Source organism: Topomyia yanbarensis, chromosome 1, assembly GCF_030247195.1.
Source record: "Topomyia yanbarensis strain Yona2022 chromosome 1, ASM3024719v1, whole genome shotgun sequence".
Classification (NCBI taxonomy): domain Eukaryota; kingdom Metazoa; phylum Arthropoda; class Insecta; order Diptera; family Culicidae; genus Topomyia; species Topomyia yanbarensis.
In genome coordinates this window covers 159,498,754-159,522,300 of record NC_080670.1, presented here as the reverse complement: position 1 = coordinate 159,522,300, position 23,547 = coordinate 159,498,754, and the positions used below count along the sequence as shown (strand labels likewise).

General features: G+C 36.4%; 1 protein-coding gene across 3 annotated transcripts in view; it reads right to left on the bottom strand.

The window, feature by feature from the left end:
• Positions 1–23,121, bottom strand: part of LOC131679163 (beta-alanyl-dopamine/carcinine hydrolase) — a 41,026-nt gene extending 17,905 nt beyond the window's left edge. Inside the window, exons 1-2 of one of the 3 annotated variants that reach the window (XM_058959808.1) lie at positions 23,102–23,121; positions 14,031–14,133 (exon numbers count right to left, since the gene is read on the bottom strand). In XM_058959808.1, the coding sequence (XP_058815791.1) occupies positions 14,031–14,133; positions 23,102–23,106 (108 nt within the window). In that variant the 5' untranslated portion in view covers positions 23,107–23,121. Of the gene's footprint in view, positions 1–14,030; positions 14,134–14,191; positions 14,583–14,689; positions 14,806–23,101 lie in introns of those variants that run through there. The other 2 variants (XM_058959800.1, XM_058959817.1) reach the window with 2 other exon arrangements.
• Between the last annotated feature and the right edge of the window lie 426 nt (positions 23,122–23,547).

Genomic DNA, 23,547 nt, shown 5'->3' with positions numbered 1-23,547 from the left:
AACTAGTACGAAGATCCAAAAAAATACGAATATATCCCATTGAGTCAGTCCGATGCAAGGTCAAATTCCTAACACAACTTTGTAATGCAAAGAATGTCTCATTCTTGCTTGTTGGGAACGTAAATACCGAGCTTCATAAACCAAGAACTTCCGAGATACTTAGAGTAGGAGGAGAATTTTGTAACAAGAAATATATCCGTGAGAGAAAACCCACGTTTCCGCATTCATCAAGTATTTACTATGCCAATAAATAGCAGAATCAACTAGGGGCATGTTAATGTACGAAAAATAATAAATACGAAGAATGATAAACGATAGTCATAATAAGCCTTTTAATGGTGATGGTAATGTACAGGTTTGCAGATTAGCCAAAGCACCTTGCACTTGATTCTACTGATCTACTTTTCCGGTAAATTGACTAATAGAAACGTAATGCGTTGTGCATCTACGGAATGCTGTTCTGTGAACTTATAAACCGAACTAGAAGAATGTCACCAAGGAAGGAAATCGCATTAGCCTGCTAGGCTAGTCTGTGGACTACCTCCGTTCGATCTGTTTTGCGGAGCTGTGCGTGAACGACTTTAATTGCAATTTAATAGAGTTCGTAATTCACGAATGTGCTCGTTAATCGTCAACAGTGGAAAATCTGGCAGCTATGGAACTCTAGTGAAGGTATAAAAATTTAATCCTTAACTGTCGCAGGTTCTGAAGAATTAATGTCAAACTCAAGACTTTTGGCGCGCACCTCTCGAATAAGTTAAAACCCTCACAGCTGAACAACCACGTGGATCCGGTACTGTGACCATAAGTCGTTTGCCGCATAAGCCTCACTGAATATACCCGGCGGGGATCAACCAGCCGATTAAATAATTGCTCATATAGATCGCCACACCTGTCGTCTGCAGATTTCTTAACGGCTCATTTGTTATTCACTAATGGATTTGTTTGGTTGTTCCGTTCTACTGCTAGACTTAGCCGTGCCCATAGACAATAAAGCCCGATTACAGCGGCAAGTAAATCTGACTGAAACGGTCACGATTCTTTATTTTCTTTCATTCTCTAGAAAACGTGTACTAGCTGAGAACATGGTGGTCGATCTATTAAAAGCAATGGTTCCGGTTTAAGTGGGTGGTGAATTTTGAATCTATACTCAGTATTAGATAATATTCCCATCCATGCCTGTTATTATTGTATTACGCCATCTTCTTGTAGTACTGCCGCTACAAATCTATCTACTTCGTTCTGTTCGGGAAAAAATATGCAAAGCACATCACCTCGCATCCCAAACCATCACAATTCAGACTTTGTGAAAATGCTCTCCGCGTCGAAAAATTTTATATTATTTCCCTGTATTATCTTTAGGGTTGATAAAATACATATAGTACTGTTCATGTGGCTCGTACCGTTTGCATGAGATTTTATTATTTTTCGAAATAACATATGGATATGGATTTGAAACCAAAACACACTGGGTTTTACAAAAATACATCCTACAATTTTGTAGTAGGCTGTGAAAAGCCTTTATATCAAAAATAATGACAGTTTGTTTGATTTTTCATAACTAAAAAAATAATAATAAAAAGAGCTGGCGGGGGCTTACGAATACACTCCACCTCTCTCTTCACAGAAAAGCATGGACTTTTCGTGCCTAAATTGTACAGGTGGTAATCGATCTGACCTGTGAGAAAAAACGGTCAAAAATTTTGAGTTGTTGAAATTAGATCGAACGAAATATCATACCCAGAAAACACTTTATTGTTGTTTGCGCATCTATCAACAGTTTCGTGCATAATATTCAGTATTATCAGTACCCGATCCAAACATAATAAACCACTCACTCAAGACTATTGAACGAGATCGCTTCATTTTATATCTATTGCACCACCCAAACATAGATTTAAAAAATAATCAACTGTATATCTATAATTCATTCCATCAGACTTGAAGTATGTATGTCATCTCTCATTGGTGGTAGCGGAGGCGGCGGCGCATGCTGGTGATTTGCGAATTTCAATACCAATCTCAAGCGTCTCGACCGACCGCTGGAGTGTCAGCACAGCACATCGTACGTACTAAACGGCATATATGCTTGAACTTGAGACACTTAGGTACACCTCGCCAGTTTGTAGCGCGGAATCCTTGTCGTGTTTTGGACGGATGAGTGATTATTACTCACAACGAACTTGGCTTACGGTGCAACTGCATCCAGCACTCAAAAGGGCAATAATCTGCGGTGTGTAGCATGTGAAACCGGTCAGTTCCCGCAATCATAGGTATAACGACTTAATCTAAGCTGCGTTCATGTGGGTCATTTTACGGATATGTTGTTAATATAAAGGGTGTTACGCTCAAAAATTGGTCAACTTCAAGCTAACGCATTTTTTATCATCGTGCATTTCCCATCAATTTAAAGATGTATGTTTGTAGCATAATGCCTAGTGCTTGAATTTGACATTTGCTCTTCAGTTGTAAAAATGGCATCAAAGCAAAAGGAGCAATGAAGCAAAATTTTGCTCGCGCATCGCGAAAATCCGAATTATTCGCTCGAAAACTTGGCGCAAATGTTGAATACGACCAAATCAACTGTCACCATCGTAATAAAAGTTTTCGGAAAACGTTTGTCAACAGCTAACATGACTGGATGGGGGGGGGGGGGAATCGAGAGCCCTCCGTGCGAGAAGGTTGGGTGTTTCGTCTACACCCGTTTATCGAGCAGTAAAACGAGCCATACTGTTAACTTACAATAAGGTGGTGACTCCCAATCGTGAGGATAAGCAAAACAAATTGGCCAGAGAACGATTGTGAAAGCTGTACATGAAGATGCTCACGAAGTTGGGTTCCTTGGTACAGGATGACGAAGCCTAGATAAACGCAGACTTTGAACAACTTCCTGGACAGGAATAAACGTATATTATACGTCAACTGAAAGAGAACAGGTGGTAAAGGTTTTCAAACACATTAAGCTGTCGAAGTTCGTTAAGAAATATCTCGTGTGGCAGGTCATTTGTCCATGTGGCTTGAAGAGCGACACGGGACCATCAACCTAGAAATTTATATACAGGAGTGCTTGAAAAACGCCTGTTGCCTTTCCTCCAACAGCACAGTTCTTCCATTCTGATTTAGCTAGATTTGGCCTGTGACGAGGAATGTAACTAAGGAGGCAGTGTAAAACTTGATGGAATTAGTGGAATTGAGTGATTATTTTTTCTTTTTTCTGTGTAACTTGCAAAAGAAATATGATTCGATGTTTTAATAAAAAGTTATGTCGATTTACACACATTCTTGTTTAAACAATTTTTGATCGTAACTTCCTTTATGATCAAGTAGTTATTTAAAATTAGGTTTGATTTTTGTTTTTCGATTTATTAGGTTTAATTTTTTTTTTTTCTTCGAATTCACCTTGTAGTACCTAGCACTAACTTGGGGCCATGTTAGATGATGTAGCTAAACAATTACCCAAATTAGCACTAGTTAGACACAATAATCCAAACAGTCACAAGACGCATGTGAATAGGGATGTCCGATTACGATTCAATTAATCGGTTAGTCTATTTACGGCTATGCTAATCGAATATTTTTTTAATCGATTGGCAATTGACAGGTTATCGATTAATTTGCCTCGATTATGGTCACGATTAGTGCCAGAAAAATAGAAAAGGATTTTTTGTAATCAATCCTCATTTTATACAGCTCAATGCGTTACCTCTATAGAGCCGGGGGTCTATTACTTATTAACAAGTTAAAAAAAACAATATTAGTGGTTGTCAGTCGGATCTCGTGCGTGTGACTTGCCATGGCGCGTCGATACCTTCCTTCGCGACGGGAAAACATTTTGTTTTCCCTCCAACTGCATCATTTTATTATTTAATTCGTTCTTGTTGTCATACGCGTTCATGTTGTAATCGTTAACGCTGCTGCCATGGTTTTCACGATTAGATCTTATTCCTTGTTTCTTGCGTTTACGAATCACGAGTGGGAGCCCACCATCGTTGATATTAGTTTTTTCGCTGATGGTGTCGACAAATGTTATGATAGCATTTACCGTTGAACAGCAACCTTAATTTTGCCACCATTTTGATTCAGCTAACGATATTATAGACTATGTATTGGATTTAATTTCCATATAAGAGTTTTCTATAGAGAATTCAGAGCATAGTTTTCCGCAATCCGCCGTCTGATCACAGAACTGACATGCATCAATTTGTCTTTGATATCTGTCTTTGTAATGGTACTAGCGTGTTTTGTATTGAAGGTTCAGTGGAAAAAATGGGTCATTCTAACTGCACTCTCGCCACTAAAACCATTGCATTGGGAATGCCAGGGACGCCGTTTCTCCAAGTATATTCCGTGACGCAAGTAGGCGGTGCTAGCCTTTTCCATTATCATTATCATATCAATTGTAATGCGATCATACATAACCGCGTGTTCTAGGTTGTCATGTTAAACGAAATATTTTCCTATGTCAGTTTAACGAACGTTATCAATACAGTACTGATAGTGCCTGACATGATGGAATTGGATAAATACGACTCCCGTAAGCCTAACCTCTATTTTTACATTCCATAAGTATTCCACATCGCCAATACTTGATCTTAAGCAAAAAGGCCGAAATTTGCTGGAGCTCCAACTTTCTCTTTCGGGAGAAATACCTCACCAAAAGCATATGAAGTAGTTACCAAACCTGTGCTAAGTTTTTTCTTGAATTCCACTGGTGAGAAAACATGGTAAATCAAGGCGTATTCAAATGAGTATCATACACATAACAGAACCTGGGACGGGACTTTTTCTTTTTTTCCGTTCATCTTATCGTTCGTCTCACATAGCCTCTCGTTCTGACTCACATAGTTTAAATGAACTGGCTGCATTTGGCAGCATTCCCTGGCTGCATTTGACGTTCGATTGTTTGCTATTCGCATGTCTCGTCTCAGAGCAGAACGAATTTGAGCTCTGCGAATAAAAAGAATTCCGTGAAAACACACTCATATCTGTTAGTAATGCCAATTATTTATCAATCTGTATCTAAATAATCAAGATGATCGATCGATAGTGTACGATTAGTCGAACTAATCGATGAGCATGAAAAAAGTATTTGGTTCTTGAATAATCGATTAATCTAAAAAATCAGACAACTTGAACGCCTAAAGCAACTGACTTGTCCCGAGCGATGTCCCGGGAAGCAAAGACAGAAGCTCTGGTTTGCTGACGAGAAAACGAAAACGTGCTCTTGTCTTTTGACTACGGAACCAAGTTAATTCCCAAAAAGGAAAAAAATAATTAAACCAATTTGTGCATTATTTTTTACCCAATTTTTCCTTTTTTTGGAGTTAATATTGCATAATGTTTTAGCCAAACGAGGCAGGAAAGAGAGGGCAATAGCGTGGCCAAACAAAGTTTTTCGTGCAATAATGTCCTCACCGGATTTTGAAAATATAAGCAAAATATGAAATTTAAGCTGTTTTTTCATTGAAATTTCAACCGGAACTACTCACCCAAGTCACTTCAAAATATAGCTTCATTTTTTATTTCGATTATAGATCTTTTAATGTTAGTGTCATTCGCCTCTTTTTCGAGTTAGAAAAATCTCTAAGCTTATGTACAGGATTGGGAATCAAACCCAGGTGAGCTGCGTACAAAGCAATCGATTAATCATCTGTGCTATGCTCGCCAGTTTCAGTGAAATAATAATATTTAAATTCTATGAAGTACATCGAAAAAAGTTGCGATTATTGTTGATTGCATTAGGTATTATTTATTTAAGCATGCATGCTAATTTAGTTAGTAATAATTAGCACAATCGGCGGTAAAACGTGGTAAAACAACCCACATTTTAGGTATTCGGAACTTGTGCACAGCATATCAGCCATACCAATACGGTTGAACTGGCCGGGTGAAAAAGTAGCGCTTTACAAGTCTTTGGATTTTTTGTGAGGAGCGTCGTCGAGCAGGATACAAATAGCACTCTTTACGTCATACTCGTCGCACAACAGTAAAATCAAGGCGGTGATGGTATGTTTAGATCTAAAAAAGATAAGGGACCATTCGTTAAATACGTAACGCAAAAATTGCCCAAAATTGACCTCCCCATTCTCCTATGTAACTTATTCTCACAAATTTCTCTATCCCCCTCCCCTATTACGTAAAAGATTTTTTTTATTTTTTTCAGTCGTATGTTGCGTAAAGTTTTAACTAGTTCCCCCTCCCCCAAATGTCACAATGTCACAATTTGTCGTTAAATCGCTCCCCCCCTTAAAAGCATTATGTAATTTATGAATGGTCCCTAAAATGCACATGCATGAAACAACGATCAAAAAGGTAGGCATTTTTTATGAAATAATTTACAATTCGCATATGCTACACCCACAAAAAATTTTAACACATTTATTACAAATGCATGATTAACTGGTGTAATTTTTTTATACTGGTCAGCAAAAATGTGTCACATGCACAGTTTATGCAAGTGCTTCAGTCCATGCTATAGATGACTAGGATAACAAATATCTCAGTAAAAATGTATGAGCCCACCGTTGTCGTAAGTTTCTGGGTGTACTAATAACAAATGTTTATTTTTCAGAATGCAAATACGCCCAGTTCGCCAATCTCGTTCAACACACGTATGGTGTATGTTGCTCTTATCAGAATAATTATATGACAGTGATTTCAATAAATAAAGTTTATACCAACCTTAAAGGAACCACATGGGACCGCAATTAGAACTGAAACTGGGATAAGAGGTTAATTCCCTGTCGTTCGTCCCAACATTCTCACAACGACCACCCGTTAGGTATGTGTAGTGGCAGATCTAAATTGCAAATCAATGTAACATGCAAATACTGAACGTAAACGAAGGAATTGTTCACGAGATGTTAACATGGAAATTGTATCAGAGTTCGTAGACATGTCGTGACAAAATAAATCTTTGTCAAGATCTAACCATTCTTAGTTAGCCCTTCGCTCACAGTCTATTGCTCGGTAAAGGCTTACGGATAGATCCGTTTCGCTCCGACTGTCACCGTTTAAATAATGTGTCGATTACAAAGCAATATATCGTTTATAGCAATAAATTGAACTAATCGTCTTAAATTTGACAACAACGACCATTTATCACACGTACATACGAGTCATGAAGTACTAGATCAAAATAATGTTTAAATGTGCCTGGGTAGGTACTGCCACCATAGATAATCGAACAACGTTAGTTCAAACATCGTCAACTTGGAAAATTCTATTTTCAAAACAGATTTTATCCATTCACATGGAATAGCGAAAAAAAACTATGGAACGATATTGTGTGCTCATAAAAATGAAACTAAGTGTATCAAGGTTAGAGTGCATGTACATATTAATGGAAGGTCATAGAGTTGAGCAAGAACCATGACGGATGACGCTCACGACAGTAGTGAACTATGTCACTCAATTAGGTCCGTTATATTAGAAAGTTTACATGGTTTGGGAATATATAGTTAACACATCCGTTAACAGTTTACGAAAAGTTCGTGCTCATTTAGGATTGATGTTCCCTAATTCCGTCTGTATACTAATTCTACGTATTTGGACTTATTTGTTAGTGCGGCGTCCACTATTTCTGTTTAGCACACTAGTTCAAACGGTAAAATGAAAAGTGGGTCGTTCGATTCGAATCTATATTTAGTTCAAGCACGAGTTTTTTTTTTCATTTTCGCACCAATTTTGTAGCCGTATTGAGGAACGAAGAAAAGATATTGCTACCGGTCTAAGCGTGATCCATTGATTGTAGACCGAGTAATGAAAGAAAATAAATGTAATGGATAAAGGACCATCTACCCTACGAAAGTTTACCTACAGCTTAGCAATAATTCTTCTAAATGATACTGTAGGGAGTGGCTTGCCTTATTCTTTTTGATCAAGGGATCTTTCTAACACGAGAATCGTGCAGATATACGAACCACTGTAAGTGATAGGGCGTATACGAGGTGTGGAGATTTCAATAAATACCCACGTGTCATACAGTATGGCACCTAGCGTAAATATAGTACAAATGATTTAAATTCGATTAAATGGATATTCTATTACAATAAATCAAAAATAAATTGAATAAGCAAATTGAATAATAAACGCCGTTGGAAACTCTGAGGAGAATTCCAGATGACCATTCAAGAGTAAATAGTAGGTATGTGATGAATAAGAACAGGATACTCTTATTCATTGAATTTATTTGAGTCCAGTTAAAAAGTGACCAACCAGCGAATCACGACTGAATAGAAACATCTCGGGAATTTTATTGCCATTTTTTCTGATTTTATGATCCTCAATTGTGTATTCTCGAATACGCAAATAAATTCAACATTATTTGAAATTTTGTATAGAAATCTCAGTATTTTTTGTGCTTATACAATGCCTGTGATGATATGGTCGGTGTTAAGTCAGACCATCCATAATTTCAGAGGAAAATATCGCCGTGCGGCATCTCTCCCATACAATTGGGAGAGACGCCGCATCAAAATTGCGGGTGAGATGCCGCACTCGATGGCGGAGGATACGTAGCTAGAATGCATTTTTTTCACCTCGGAATGTCATTAAATGATCATCTGCGTCAGGTATAGATTATTAATAAGGTATATCCACAAACTAACGGCCCTAACACAGTGACATATAAGAATATGAGTCTATTTATCTATATATTTAAACGAGCGATATGTATCTAAGTATTAGTTACTTCGGTTTATTTTTTAAAGTGTCAGGCACTAATTTTAGTAATCGCATTGAGTTGTAATGATGTCAATCTTGGAATAAAAATGAAAATTTCGACGAATTGATGCTTTTTAAAATGAATCTTTCAAGAACAAACCAAAGTTATATAAATACATTGTTGGAAGAAACAACCAAAAACTGCTTTTAAGGAACCCACACCAACATATCGCTCGTACAAACATATAGATAAATAGTACCCTTAATTAAGTTACTCCAACTCAACCGTTACACAAGGTTGCAAAAGAAAAATATTTTTAAAATTATGAATAAATTTTTTTTTTCTAGAAATGGTATTACCCCCTTTAGAAAAATGAAGGCGTTGGCCGATTTATAGGTGCAATCAAACTTCATGAAACTCAGCTGAAGACCCCTAATCACAAAAACATCAACGATAGCTAAAAAATACTTTTGTTCACCTTTTTTCAGTTTGTGACCATGATGCGGCATCTCACCCGCACATGCGGCATCTCTCCCGCAATGACCTTTTTTAAATTGTTCATGGAAATTTGATGATTTTTTTTCATGACAAAAACCATTTCACAGTATATTCTAAACTTGTCGCAATTGATAAAAATGATTTTATCAAATATTGAATGATTCACTTTGATGCAGGATCGATTTTAAGAAATGTGCGGCATCTCTCCCCAAATTACCCTACAGGCTTTAGCATGAATTTAGTGCGGGACCAACAAAATCGCGATGTCCTAGTCTTAACCCTATGACTATCACTGTGCCATAGAACGGGAAAAATGGTGATCGGAATTGGACCAGGGTTAGGGTAACCAGGACGTGTTGCAGATTAACTTGCTCGAGAGTACCACAAACCGTCTTAAAGGGGGCGTCTGGTGTAAAGTGTTCGAACCGAAAGTTATTTTGTTTTACGATTTAGAAGGCAAGGCAACAATGGATCTTTTGTGTAATGTTAAGACTTATTTATACATCCATTGTGTACAAAAAATATTCGGTAACACAGACGAGCGCTCCAAGAGTAGAGCAGCACCGCAGCGAACACCATAACTCTTGGGTAAATTGTCTGACACAGGAAATTCAATATGATTTGTAATGCTTAGTCTTGTAATTACTCGATGAACCAAAAAAAAATAGAAAAAAGTTCGAGTTTCGGAAAATGGTTTCATGAAAACCGAAAAATCTCATGTTTTACTATAAATTTTCTTCAAAATAATAGAAAGAAATTTTTTTATTCAGTTTTCTCTGTTTCACCGACAGGCTACTCATACTTTGCATTCTCATAAAAAAGTCAATTCGTTGATTAGTTATTGAGTTAACGTGTTCGCCAATTTGAAAAACGCGATTGCTATTAAAGATTTGTCCCGCATCAAATTGCATCACGGAAAAAAGCTGTATAAAATAACCCATTGAGTATTTTCTGTTGAAAATTTGAGTATAAGTAGTTTAGAGTGTACTGTTTACCCAGTATTTTTTTCTCGTTGTCAGTTTTTCGAAATTGTTCCCGATAGATTGCAATTTGCGTGATTTACAGTAAATATATTTCGTCAAACATGTCAAATGGTCCTAAGTGCAAATGAGAGCCTCTCTTTGTTTACTGTCTCTTTCGATTATTACGGCGTCATCATAAAACTTTTCAATATTGTTTCAGAATGCATCGAAAAACTCTGATTTCGAGTAGCATTTTATGCTAAGAGTTAAGGATTAAACGAGTAAGTAAACAAAGAGAAACTGTCATTTACACTTAGGACCATTTCACATGTTTGGCTAGATATGCAAGGAATGCACGGCAGTTTGAAACAAAAGAAGCTCAGCATGGCCACCGAGATTGCGGGCAACTATTCTAGAGATTCAATACTAACAATTAAGCGAATAAAAAAGAAGTCGTATTTTTGCCTTCTACACCAAAGGCCCGGCTAGTTACAGTTCTCTAGTTTCAATGAACTTGTAATTTGAAATGCTCGTGAGTTTTCGGGTTGTCGATTATCTCCCTAAAACGACAAAAAAGAAGCTTTCGACTTCATTGGGTCTTGAAGTCACAATTTTAGCGTTTTTGGAGGGTTATGGGTAGCTGTCATAAATATATGCAAAGCAAATTTCGACACAAAAGTACATTTCTTCAGTAAATATTGGTCGCTGAATCCGAATTTTGCATCCAAAAATTGATTATATCACCTTAACAGTGTGATAAAACATGTCTTATTACACGAATCATTCCTAGCCGGGAATTGATCCCGATCCGGGAACAGGATCTGATCTCGACTAAAATAGTGCGGATTCATGGTCCGGATCCGTGATCTGTTCCGAATTCGGGTTCTACGCCTAAATCAGAACCAGGTATCTTGCACCGAAGGCGAAACTTCGGTACAAAGCATGCCATCAATTTTTTAAATTTTTGTACAATTCAACCCACACGAACAAAAATTCGTAATTCTGGCAGGCTTATGTCTGTATTTCGGCAGAAATTAGCCGGAATCCCAGCAGAAACCAGACACAATTCCGGCTAGTTTGGCTCGGTGCTAATACATGAATCGACCGAATTATCTTGCATACGAACAGGGCCGATACATAGGGGAACTGGGCCAATTCGGACCTAGTAAGGGTTTATGAGCTATAGAACTGAAACATGTGAACCGAATCACAAATCATTTTTTTTTCTAAAAGCCTGATCAATTGCGCACATTTTTATAAGGAGACTTTTTCCGATCTTTTACCGTATTGTGTATAAACGGTTCTGCGCAAAAGTACATGAAAGGTCCGAAATGGGTCATTAAGCCATATGCTGTTTTTGATTTTGTTCGATGCAGCTGACGTTAAAGATACGTAATCGATCTTTTTTTTCACTTTTTTGTACGCAAAATAGGAAATAAAAATATTTTTTCAAAATTGAATTATCACAACCACACCTTCCATTGAGCTACCTTGATCCCTATTCTTTTGATGGAATAACTGTCAAAAATGCTAACCCATGTGGCTAAATTCACTGTCAAAGGAGATCGATAGTGTCAAACGAGGACGTGTTCACATTTTTTAGAAAATCAATTAAAAACCATTCTGAAGTTTTAAAAGAAGAACACATATATTGTTATGTTTAGAAAGATGAGTTCTATGGGTTTATTAAACAAAAGTAGAATTTTATTCTTCATTTAATGACCTAATTACCCCAACCCTGTTATAATTCGGACCACCAATTCCTTTTCGAGTTCTTGCAATAGAAATGAATTCCTATTTTGGCCTAAGTAACAGTTGATAGTCTCGCCCAAAAAGGGTATAAATAAATGATATTATCCGGCAGATCCAAAATCACGATAATGCACTTGATTGAATTAATTGTTGTTGCCAACAAAAATCTTGTTTTTCGGCTTACACATTTTTCAAAAACAAGCGCTCCGAAGCACTCACACGAAAACTGCGAACCGTAATATTTTGTGAGACAGAACAGAGCTACATAATAGCCATGAAAATAATATATACGCTTTTCATAATATTACCATAGCTGAGAAACAGCTGGGGGTTCGAATTGGCCAGCGGTCCGAATTGCCCCACATCCCCCTACTGAAAAACTATTTGGTTATGTGCTGTGCATACATGTACAGTTACCGAAGTTCGCCATTCCACCGTTTAGTATCTTTGCGGTAATATGGGTTTAATACTGCAATGCGCAAATGCATGGTCTATTACGGAAAAGATAATAGAACCTTACCCAAAAGCAATAAAATATAAAATAAGCAATAAAAATAAAATATTGCCCGTCGGACTGTTAGACCACCACGCAAATTTACAGATTTTTATTTGAATTATTAAGGCAACACCTGATAAACCCATTGGTTGGAAAATGGATACGTATTTTGATCATTTCTTTAGTAAGGCGGAGGGAGAGTTTGAAACAACGAAAAATATGGTTGAGGTTCGTCTGTAAAACATATAGAGCGAAAAATACAACATAGTAATGCAAAACTTTTAAGTTCATTCCAACCAATTTGTTGGTTGATCAAAGAAAAACATTGGTTACATTTACAAACTCCTCACGACGGGCATAGCGTAGTTGGTAAATAGATTGCCTTGTACCAGCTCACCTGGGTTCGATTCCCAACCCCACACATAGGGTTAGAAATTTTTCCAAAAGATATTTCTCTAGCCCGAAAAGATGCGAATGACCCTAAGGTTTAAAACCTCTATAATAAAAATATTTGTTAAATTTACGTTTAACCCTCAAAATAGTAAGGGGTCTCAGAGGCCCGGCTAGTAACAGTTCTCAAGCTTCAATGAACTTCAAATTTGAAATACAAATGATCGTGCGTTTTCGGGCTTTAGATTCTCTCACTGATAACACGTCAAAAAGAGGCTTTTGATTTCATTGTGTCTTAAGAGCAATGCTTCTTGAAGTCAAAATTTTGCCTTGCCTTTTTGAGGGTTACAACGGAATCAATAACAGTTGGATGTTATTTCTATGTATTTCAAAAAGGACAATTTGTCAATACTAAAAATATGTATTTCTGCATAGAAATTCGATTGAAGCAACCTAAAATATAATTGTTTTGCCATACTTTTTTTCTCTGAGTACAAAAGACATTCCTACCAATTTAACTTTCATAACATATTGCTTCCACAAGATGAAAGCGACTGATCAATTTGTATGAACTGAAAAAAATCTGAATTCAAATCAAATAATTTGAAAATATTCTGAAATATTTGTGTTATAATGGCATCTTGAGATCCTTTCGAAAACGAAATAATTGCGATAAGATTACAACGGTGCGTCCATATTTCCATAGCAGAAATTGAAATGTTTAAAGTAACCAGAACTACGATTTCAGCTTGAAAAACAATCGAAAATGACTAGTAACTGCATCTAATGATATTATTTTCTGTCGCACTTCTTATATAACGTGTCTGATAAAAATTGAACGAATCAAATAGTTTGTTTCATAGTTCGGGTGCAAGAACAATGCAAGTTGCAGCTGAAACTTCTGATCGGAATAATCGTTAACTATTAAACAACATAACGAGATATTTTCCCTAATACCACTAAATTCGAAAATTACAGTATACTTTACTACGGTTTAGGAACACAATTAGTATAACTAAAATGGTAAAAACATTACGCTCAAAAAGAGTATTGCAATATTTCAAAGATTTAAATGCTCGGATGTTCTTTGTAGAAAGATTTTCACTCATAGGCTAGTTCTTCTCCGAACAACTCATAGACTACAACAAATATTATTTTTATCTTATTGACTGAATATGCATTTTGCACAATTTGAGCATTCTTCAACGTATATATCAAAAAAGGAAAACAAGCGTGTCAGTATTATTCTTCCAAAAAAAACACTCACCACATCGTATCCAACATCGTAGTGCGTTCCTCTCGTGTATAGCATCGGGATTGCCTGGCGGCGCGGGATGTTCTTGATCGATGGTGTCATCTTACTTCGTTCGCTGCGATGAATCAAAGATAGAATATAACGATCTCCGTTACCGTTCACTTAGAAATTACACTAATTGCAAATGACACTGTCACGTTTTTCCTATATGTATTATATAATTTTTAAGTTCACTAATCAGATTAGAACAGTTTCGTCAATCTCCAAAACTACACAACGTTGGAACACAGTGAGTACGAGAGATCCTCCACCGTCGAGAATTGCCGCACGACTAAGCATAAAAAGTGCAACGTCTAACCGCTTTATACTATTATATCGTAGAAAGGCGAAAAACGCTTCCGACTGTTGAGATATTAAATAGTAACGACGACGTTACGTGCTCGCCGTGATGGTGAGCCTTTTTCCAACCCTGCGTTTTCCAACGATTCGTTTAACTGGTGGTAGCTTAATGTAGAACTCTTGTTGAACCTCCGCGTGCTAGCTAAACTGTTGGTGGTCTAATCAGAAACTCAGAACTTTCCGAGCGATGGTTGATGTTTATAAATGCTTCCTTGCCGCGCGATATTAGGTTTCCCGCGTTTGTTTTATTCGCCAATCTGCTCAATACTTACAGAGGACCGATCCAAATGACCGTTGCTGTACGAAACAGATCGGGACACGATGATGATCCATTCGTTTCGATGGGTGGGGACAATTGGGGTATATTCAACATAACAAATTTCTCATAATCCGAAATTTATATTGTCACTGATTTCAGCGCAATTCAATGTGATGCAATTCGTTTTCAAAACTTCTATTAATTCAACCTCTATATTAATTCTGTTGCTCCTTTTACCCCACATTCTCATCCACGATTGTCGGAAAAGTGACTTCCACAACACCTCACAGTTCGATTTTTGTGACGTATACAACAACCACACCGTTGCGCCTTCGCTAGGCTTCGTTTATGTAATTCACACCGCGCTGTCTTTGGATCAGTGTCGTGCGATTCTAATCGAGTTGGCGTAGGGTACTTCAAGTCACGCTGCTGCCGGTCGCTGTGAACTAGACCAGCGACGCGTGTAAATGCATGGTCACCGATGCTCTTCGATACGGAAGCGGCGGCGCTGCCAGACTTGAGTTCGATGCACTAACGCGCCAAAAGGGACTAAAAGGATTGGTGAAGCGTGATGTAGAACTTTCCGAATACACGCAGTCGTTTATCACATCTGTTGTGCACATGGCATCGCTATGGCAACATTCATGGCACAATCGATATATATATGGGAAGAAATCTTACTTATAACATCTCTAATGTATGATTTTTGTTTAAAATGGAAAAAAAACGAAACAACTTGAAATAGTTTCAATGTAGGGAACGTTTTTGGATAAAATGTATGTGTGTAGTTGAATCATAAATCTTACCAGATGTGCATTTTTTTCGGGAAAAAAGTAATCGGGTCTTTCGCTCGCAAATTCGCACAAAACATTTCTTGCTCTTTGGTTTATGGCATACTTAGCATTATTTGTGGAACGTTAAATGTTTTAAACCAAAAGCATTAAGAGCAGAGCTATCGCATTGGCAGATTTTTCGCTCATACCAAAGATTCAGTTGGCCATTTATGGGTAAAGGATAATTTTCACAAATTACATACTTTTGGCTATATCTTGGGAAGTTCACTTTACCATTTTTTGTGATTATTCCAATAATTCCAATTTAACGTTTGATTTGTGAAAAATTTCAAGGCTAGTGCAAAAACGTAGTTAGCGAAACAAGTAATTAGTTCAATAGTGAATTGGAATTGGTTTTCAAATCTCTTTGTTGCATGCATAATTCAGTATGGGGGAATTATTTTATATTTTTAATACGTATGTGTACTCATAACTCCTAGAAAGGTCATTGGTCAAATATTAAAGATAAGCATGAAAGTTCATGTCCTTTGGTGCAACACATTTCTAGACCAATATGAGAAAAGGGCGGAAGTCCAAATGAGAGTCTCTTTTTGTTTACTCTCTTCCGTCCATAACTCGGCCGCTTCTATGTTTGCTCCTAAACTCTTAGCATATGATGCTAGACGACATCAGAGTCTTCCAATATTTATTGAAACAATGTTAGAAAGTTTTATGTTGACGCTATAATAATCGAATCGATTTTTTCGATGACGCAGATATTTGCAGATTTTTTAGTTTGGTTGCAGATATTTGTAGATTTTTTCGTTTGGTTGCAGATACTTACAGATTTTTGAATATAAAGGCTTTGATTACACTAGCCTTCCTGACATTTTTGTTCTTCCCAGATTTTTAAAATTATTATTGCAGACACCTGGCATCTCTGGTCTAGATTTGATGTTTTATCCGAATGGGACGCTGAAGAAATTGCAAGTACCTATTGTGCGAGATGGGCAAACCGATTCTGTTTAGTAAGTGATTCGCTCACCAAAAAGAATCGACTCTTGATCGATTCAGTGATTCATTTGGGAAGTTTACAGGAATATCTGTTTGATTTTTATTTGGAGCATATTTTATAATTCAATATATATGTAATAGACTGGTTCAATTTTTGGCTTTTAGCTCCACCAAGCTCTACTGATTACTTTTATGGCCCTTAGTAATTGTGCAAATTTTGGTACCAATCGGTTGCGTCTACGGACCCTCCAAAAATATTAAAGTTTATATGAGAATTAGTATGGAAAATCGGTTAAAATTGTGAATAAATTCTTAAAAAATCACCTCATCAATCAATTCATGAGAACACTGTATATTTCTAAAGGTATTCTTCTACTGACCACATTCGTGCGGGAGGGAGCGGTGGGTGGTAAGCCTAGTTTACACTTGTATAATGATGGAGCTATTAAAACAAGGTTGCTATGATTAATAATAAAATCCACTTGTTTTGAAGTCATGCTGCTTCTTTAGTTAATAACTTTTCTCAGCGATTTTTTACAAACTTAAAATGTTCCACGAATGTGTTCTGTAGAAGAATACCTTTAGAAATATATAGTGTTCTCATGAATTGATTGATGAAGTGATTTTTTTAAGAATTTATTTTCAATCTTAACCGATTTTCCATACTAATTTCCATATTAACTTTGAAATTTTTGGAGGATCCGTAGACACAACCGATCGGTACCAAAATTTGCACAATTACTAAAGGTTATAAAAGATATCAATAAAGCCTGGTGGAGCTCAAAGTCAAAAATTGAACCAGTCTACTACTTGCCATATTTGTACTGCCACAGCCAGTGATGTACAACTGGGAAAAATTCCATTTTCCCTGGATTTTGTTTTTCCCAAATCATTTTAACCCGGACGAAATGAGTTTTTTCGTTTTATCGAATTTATTATGTTCATTTAACGTTTTTTAAAGAATCTTGCATGTACCTTTGAAAGACCGAAAATAAAAGTCGCAAGGATAGAACATGCCTTCTAAAACCCACTACAAATATCTGAACATGAAGTGTAAAAATCGGTCACAGATCCTTGAGCATGAGAATCGCATAGAAATTTCTCACCCGAAAAAGTCGGCAAGGATGAACCTTCAATATAATTCACTCACTCTACACTTAAGAAAAAATAAACGTTATACCTATTTTTTTTTTAAATTCGTTTATTTGACACGGCTCATAGCGGTAGCTTAACGGAGCCGTGGATCTTTTATACGTTTACAATACATGTAAAAATAAAAAATACAAACAAGAATTAATTAATCGGATCTCGTGCGCGCAACTTCTTATTGCGAGCGGAGACCTTCTTTCGCGAGGTCTGTTGGCAAACAGCATCAGGGGGGTCATTTAATTCTCTCTTGTTTTTCACGTCCCGGTCGAAGCTGGCTTGGTGTACGGGATCAGATGTTCTCCCTTGCTTCTTGCACTTATTGTTGATCACTGTAAATCCGTCGTCATTGTTACTGCATTCGTTGCCGATGTTGCTTACAGTTGCTTTTGGGGTGCTGGATGATTCTTTTGCGGTTGTCATTATGGTCTGAACAGCTGCCACAAATTTGGCCACCGTTTGTGGTTCAGGCATTGGTATTGAAAACTCTGTTTTAGGTTGGTTTGCCGTAGATGAGTTGGCAATCGGTTGAGATGCATTTTCCTCTGCATCTTCCGCGCAAGGTTGTCCATGATGAGCTGTCTGACTACAATACTTGCACGTAGGAGTTTGCCCCTCATGGGTGCATAGTGTAGTTTGCATAATTGTAGTTCCGTGAGTATTGAGTTTTATTGCCAAGTAGGAGGGTATAGGCCTTTCAACCCGCATCCTCACTACAAAAACGCCGTTAGGTGTACCCGGGAAGAAGTTTCTCCAAGTATCAGGTGTAACGGATTCTACTTCTCCGTATTGCGACATGCATTTTGCAATTGGCTCAGGAGGGGTACGAGGTGATAGGTCATATAACCTTACATCTATATAATCATTCTCAATGTATAAGGGAATCTTAATTCCAACGTTGTCACTTTCAACCACGTGTTTTAAATTGTTCTTCAAAACGAAACGCTCGGCTTGTGCTAACGTGTTGAATGATATTAACACTACATTGCGAAGATGATGGTACTGAAGGTACAAGACTTCCGCAAGCCTAAGTCGCATTTTTACCTTCAGAAGATATTCCACTTCACTAAAACTCGGTCGTTTTAAACAAAATTTAAAGTCAACGACCGCAGCGTTGGGTCGGAGTAGAGCTTTTTCGTCAACTTTACTCATGATGACAAGAATAATCCGATATTTCCTTTGTTCTCGAGACAATGCACACTAGATCGAGAGGCCTGTTGTTCAATTGGCTCGATTGTACGTCTGACTGCGGCAGAAGTAGAAAGTAGACTGTACGTTATACCTATTGATATTACACATAGATTTTTGCAATTAGCGGAGGCATATATACCCTATTTGCTGGCACATAAACCTAAGAAATATAAATCATACATTCACATTTCATAATAATAAGTCGCATAAAACCCGATTCTATAACAATACGCACATATAACTTATGTGTGTACATAGATAGTTTATACAAGTTGACACATAGAATGTATGTGTGCGCGTGATAACATTAGCATTTCTTCTTCATATGGATTTTAAGCGGTTTGGAGCAAATAGAATTAACGTTTGAATTTTTTTCAGTGTAGATTCCGTACAACGTTACATTCAAGATTAAAAGTCGAATAAAGAAAAGTCCTTTGTAAGAAATGGATATATTTTTACGGTTTTTATACTGTAGGACCCTTGATCGAAGAACTCCTGTCCGATTTCAACACTTGAAGTTTAAATCCGATTTTTACATTCGAATATATTTAAAAGGGGTTTTACGAAGTATTTTTTGTTCTTGCGACTTTTATTTCGGTCCATTCCATATTCCATTTCAACTTAGCTCTAAACGTGTTGAAAAGTTAACGTATCACTTACTTAACCGCAATATTTTTAAAGAAATGTTGGATCACCGATCAGACTATAGTTAAATCAAGAAAAACCTTTCATAATTTTCAGATTCATACAAAACTTAACGACAATAGTTCTCATAAATAAAATAAAAATGTTGGGATAACAATACATTAATGTACATTTTTTTATTTCGATTATAGAGGTTTTAACCTTAAGGTTATTCCCCTCTTCGGGTTAGAAAAATCTCTTAAGGAAAAATTTCTAACCCTATTTGCGGGGTTGGGAATCGAACCCAGGTGAGCTGCGTACAAGGCAATCAATTTACCAACTACGCTATGCCCGTCCCCAAATGTACAATTATTAAAATATCAAAAAATTGTAAGAAACCCAATCTGCCCGTTAAAAACCCGTTTTACCGAGAAAAAACCTTGGATTTTTCCCCAAAACTATAACAAACCGATTTGGTACATCACAGTTGATCTGACTGTTTATAGCATAAACAAAAATACGTCTATTATTCGGCATATTCGCCGTATAATTCATCGTATCCCTTCTAATAATTTTAAAAGGGCTGTGTTACACTGTGGTAGAAATGGGTTTACACTCGTTATCCGCAAAGAGTGATACAAATACCTGTTACTTCATTTAAAGGGGTTCGGGTTCTTCGGTGATAAAAATATCAGAAAGTATTAGTATTTTCAGTGAATTTTCATACATATCATTATTTGAACATTTTCCTGAATATTTACTGAAAAAAATATGTGAATGGCATCGATTTGGGAGGTTTCAAAAAGTAACAGTATCTGCATTTAAAAGGCTTAAGGGGGTATCTGGTGTAAAATACTCAAACCGAAAGTTATTTTGTTTTACGATTTTAAAGGCAAGGCAACAATGGATCTTTTGTGTAATGTTAAGATCTATTTATGCATTCATTGTGTACGAAATAAAATATATTTTCAGTCACGCAGAGCAACACGTACGGCGAACATGATAACTCTTGATAAAACTATCTGACACATGAAATCCAATAAAATTTATACAGTTTAGACTTGTGGTTACTCGATGAATAAAAAAATAGAAAAAATTCGAGTTTCGGAAAATGGCTTCATGAAAACCGAAAAGTCTTATATTTTATTGTTAAATTTGCTCACTTTTTTCAAAATAATAGGGAGAAAAAAATTATTCCGTTTTCTGTGGTTCATCGACAGGCTACACAATGTAGTACACATATTGTGCATTCTAAAAAAAATCAAGTCAATACGTCAATTGGTTTTTGAATTATCTTGTTCGCCAATTTGGAAAACCCGGTTTCGATAAAAACGCTATTAAAGGGTGTCCCACATCAAATTGCATCACGGAAAAAACTCTGTAGAAAATAACCCATTGGGTATTTTCTCTTGAAACTTTGGGTACAAGTAGTTTAGTGAACAAAAGAAGTTCAGCGTGACCACCGAGATTACGGGAGACTATTCTAAAGGTTCAATACTAACAATAAATCTGATAAAAAAGCTCTTAATGCAGAAAATTGCCTAACATTTGCACGATCTGAGAGGAGAGACGTATTATCTCTATCTACAGATGACGGATCAAAGTCGCATTTATAGTGGATTATTGTGTAATAATCTGCTCATCTTTCAGCAACTTTCTTATTTTCTCAAAAAGCAGTTTTGAGATCCATAAGTTCAGTATTCAATCACAGGTAAAAGATATTTAGGCTAGAGTAAAATTAATCACAAACTTTCAAATTGATATACGTTGAAAGTCAGTGACTGACTACGACTGTCTGGAAGGATTAAGACGTGACAGAGAAACAATACGTGCTTTTTTATATTAATCTTATGAAAACATAGTTTTGATACTTTTATATATACCATAAGATAAGTCTTATGAATTTCGCAATACGTTTTGCCTGAGTGTATGCTATATTGCTCTCTAAGAAAATTTTTGGTAAAAAACAATTCGTGTTTTTTGTAAACGGCCAATAAGCATGCTGTCAAAATTCACTTTGAGAGAAAATTGCGGCCAAACCGTAACTCTCCGAGAACGGATGTTAACATTTTATGGAAGAAAAAAGTTTTCTCTTTCGTCTACTGCTAAGATTTATAGTCTGCAGCTAATGGTTTGTCCGGAATTTCCACTCAAATGAATTTTGACAGCACGCTTATTGGCCCTTTTCAAAATTTTTCTTCGTTGACCCTCAGGAAGAGGAAGTCGCGCAAATGTCCCACTGAACGAGCAGCTGCTGGTGCGCTAACACAGCTAGCTAGGAAGGTTAAGGAGAAACTATGGGGAAACCATATTTGCGCCAGAAGCATCCAAGACCTATTACTAAATTAGTTATGGAGTTTGTGTTTCGACTACGTCTCAAAACAGTAGTATTTCGACTACAAAGCATAGATCCTCGCGCTACCTATATATAGTTATATATAGTTACTCGCTTTATTCTAAATGGCAGTTCTGAGTAAGCACACACATTTAAATATGAGCCTAAACGTCTTTTATCCGTGATTTCATTATCTCAAAGCAAATTTGAAAATATGCCAAACTTATATAGAGAATAGTTTTAGTCATGATAATGGCTTGCAAAAGAAATCCGATATTATTAGACCATAATAAAATTTTGAATGATGCTAAGAACTTATCAGTTCAGGCAAAATTTGATTTTTCAAATATGTATTATTGCAAATCTCGAATTTAATCTTTGAAAACCTCAATATCAACGTTCTCTCGATCCTGCTATGAAACTAATATATCAAGATTTTAAAAAATCGAAAATATCGCATAAGAGATTAAACAAATCAAGCCATACTCTAAACCTTTCTGGAAATTGTGTGTCTGGTGTTTAAGAAAACACAGAACACAATTACAGTTTTGAATAAAGGCACTTGTAGAAAATTGGGATAAAGTTAGAAAACTTACTCAGCAATTTAATTTATCTAATGATTACCATTTGGTAAGATACGGTTTCGAAAAAAAAAGCGAAGAAATAAGTTTCTAAACCACAAAGATGTAATAAAACGTTTTAAATACTTAAAGTTGTATGCATTTATTTCGAGGATAGATATCATCAAACTAATCCGATTCATTTTCATGATCACTACCTATAATTGCAATAGCAACGCAAAGCAATAAAACAAATCACTTGTTAAATGATACACCTGTCCTCCTATAAGGTAACACTATCCGCTAATTAAAGTGGGTGATAAAAACATTTTCTCTCTTCTATTACCAGGTAAAACAACTCAATTGCGGTGATCGCATTAATCTGCTTCTTTTTATGACGAGCGTAAGAAATTGTCGAACAGCTCGATGCTTGCATCCATCAATTAGGAAGTTTATAACCATAAATAAACGGTGGGTCGGATTTTCATGCACAATGAGCTTCTGCTACTAATCCTGAACTGAATCGATCAGATTCAGCATGTTGAAGTAGACATTGCAAGTCCGTAAACCATACTGCACAGAAAAAAGTGTGTTTTGTTGAGGTGTTTTATTTTCGTTCCTATGCCCGACATAGCCCGGAAGGGCGATTGTTCGAATTTGAATCCATCAAGGCAATTTCCGACTTGTGGTTACACTCTATTTAGATAAAATGTTCTTTTAACCCACATTGTTTCGAATGCTCCCAATATAGTTTAGAACAATATGATACAATAAATAGTTACCCCATTATTCGGTCCTTTCGTTCAAAAATCTATCACTACAAGCTCGAAATGCTACTAAATAAGTACTTGTCCGTAGCGTACCTCTCTACCATCTGGCAGTAAATAACTGCTGATAACCGTTGAGCTGTGCGTGTAAAATGTTTGCCAGATAAAGAAATTTTCAAAATTAGACACAGAAAGAAACACGCGTAGCGTGATAGTATTAGTGGTCTGCGTCGGGCAAGATGAAATCGGTTTCCTCCACTTTTTCCCATTTTTTTATTTCGAAAATAAATGGTTGCAATAAAAATAACTTATTACACATTACCATTACAAAAGCGCTGAGAGAGCACATACGTTTCAGCAAGGGATCCTAATTCGCCATTCGTCATAAAAATTTCCGCAGAATTGAAAAAAATTAGAAAATATTGTATTATAATATTTGTATTATATTATGTATTATAATA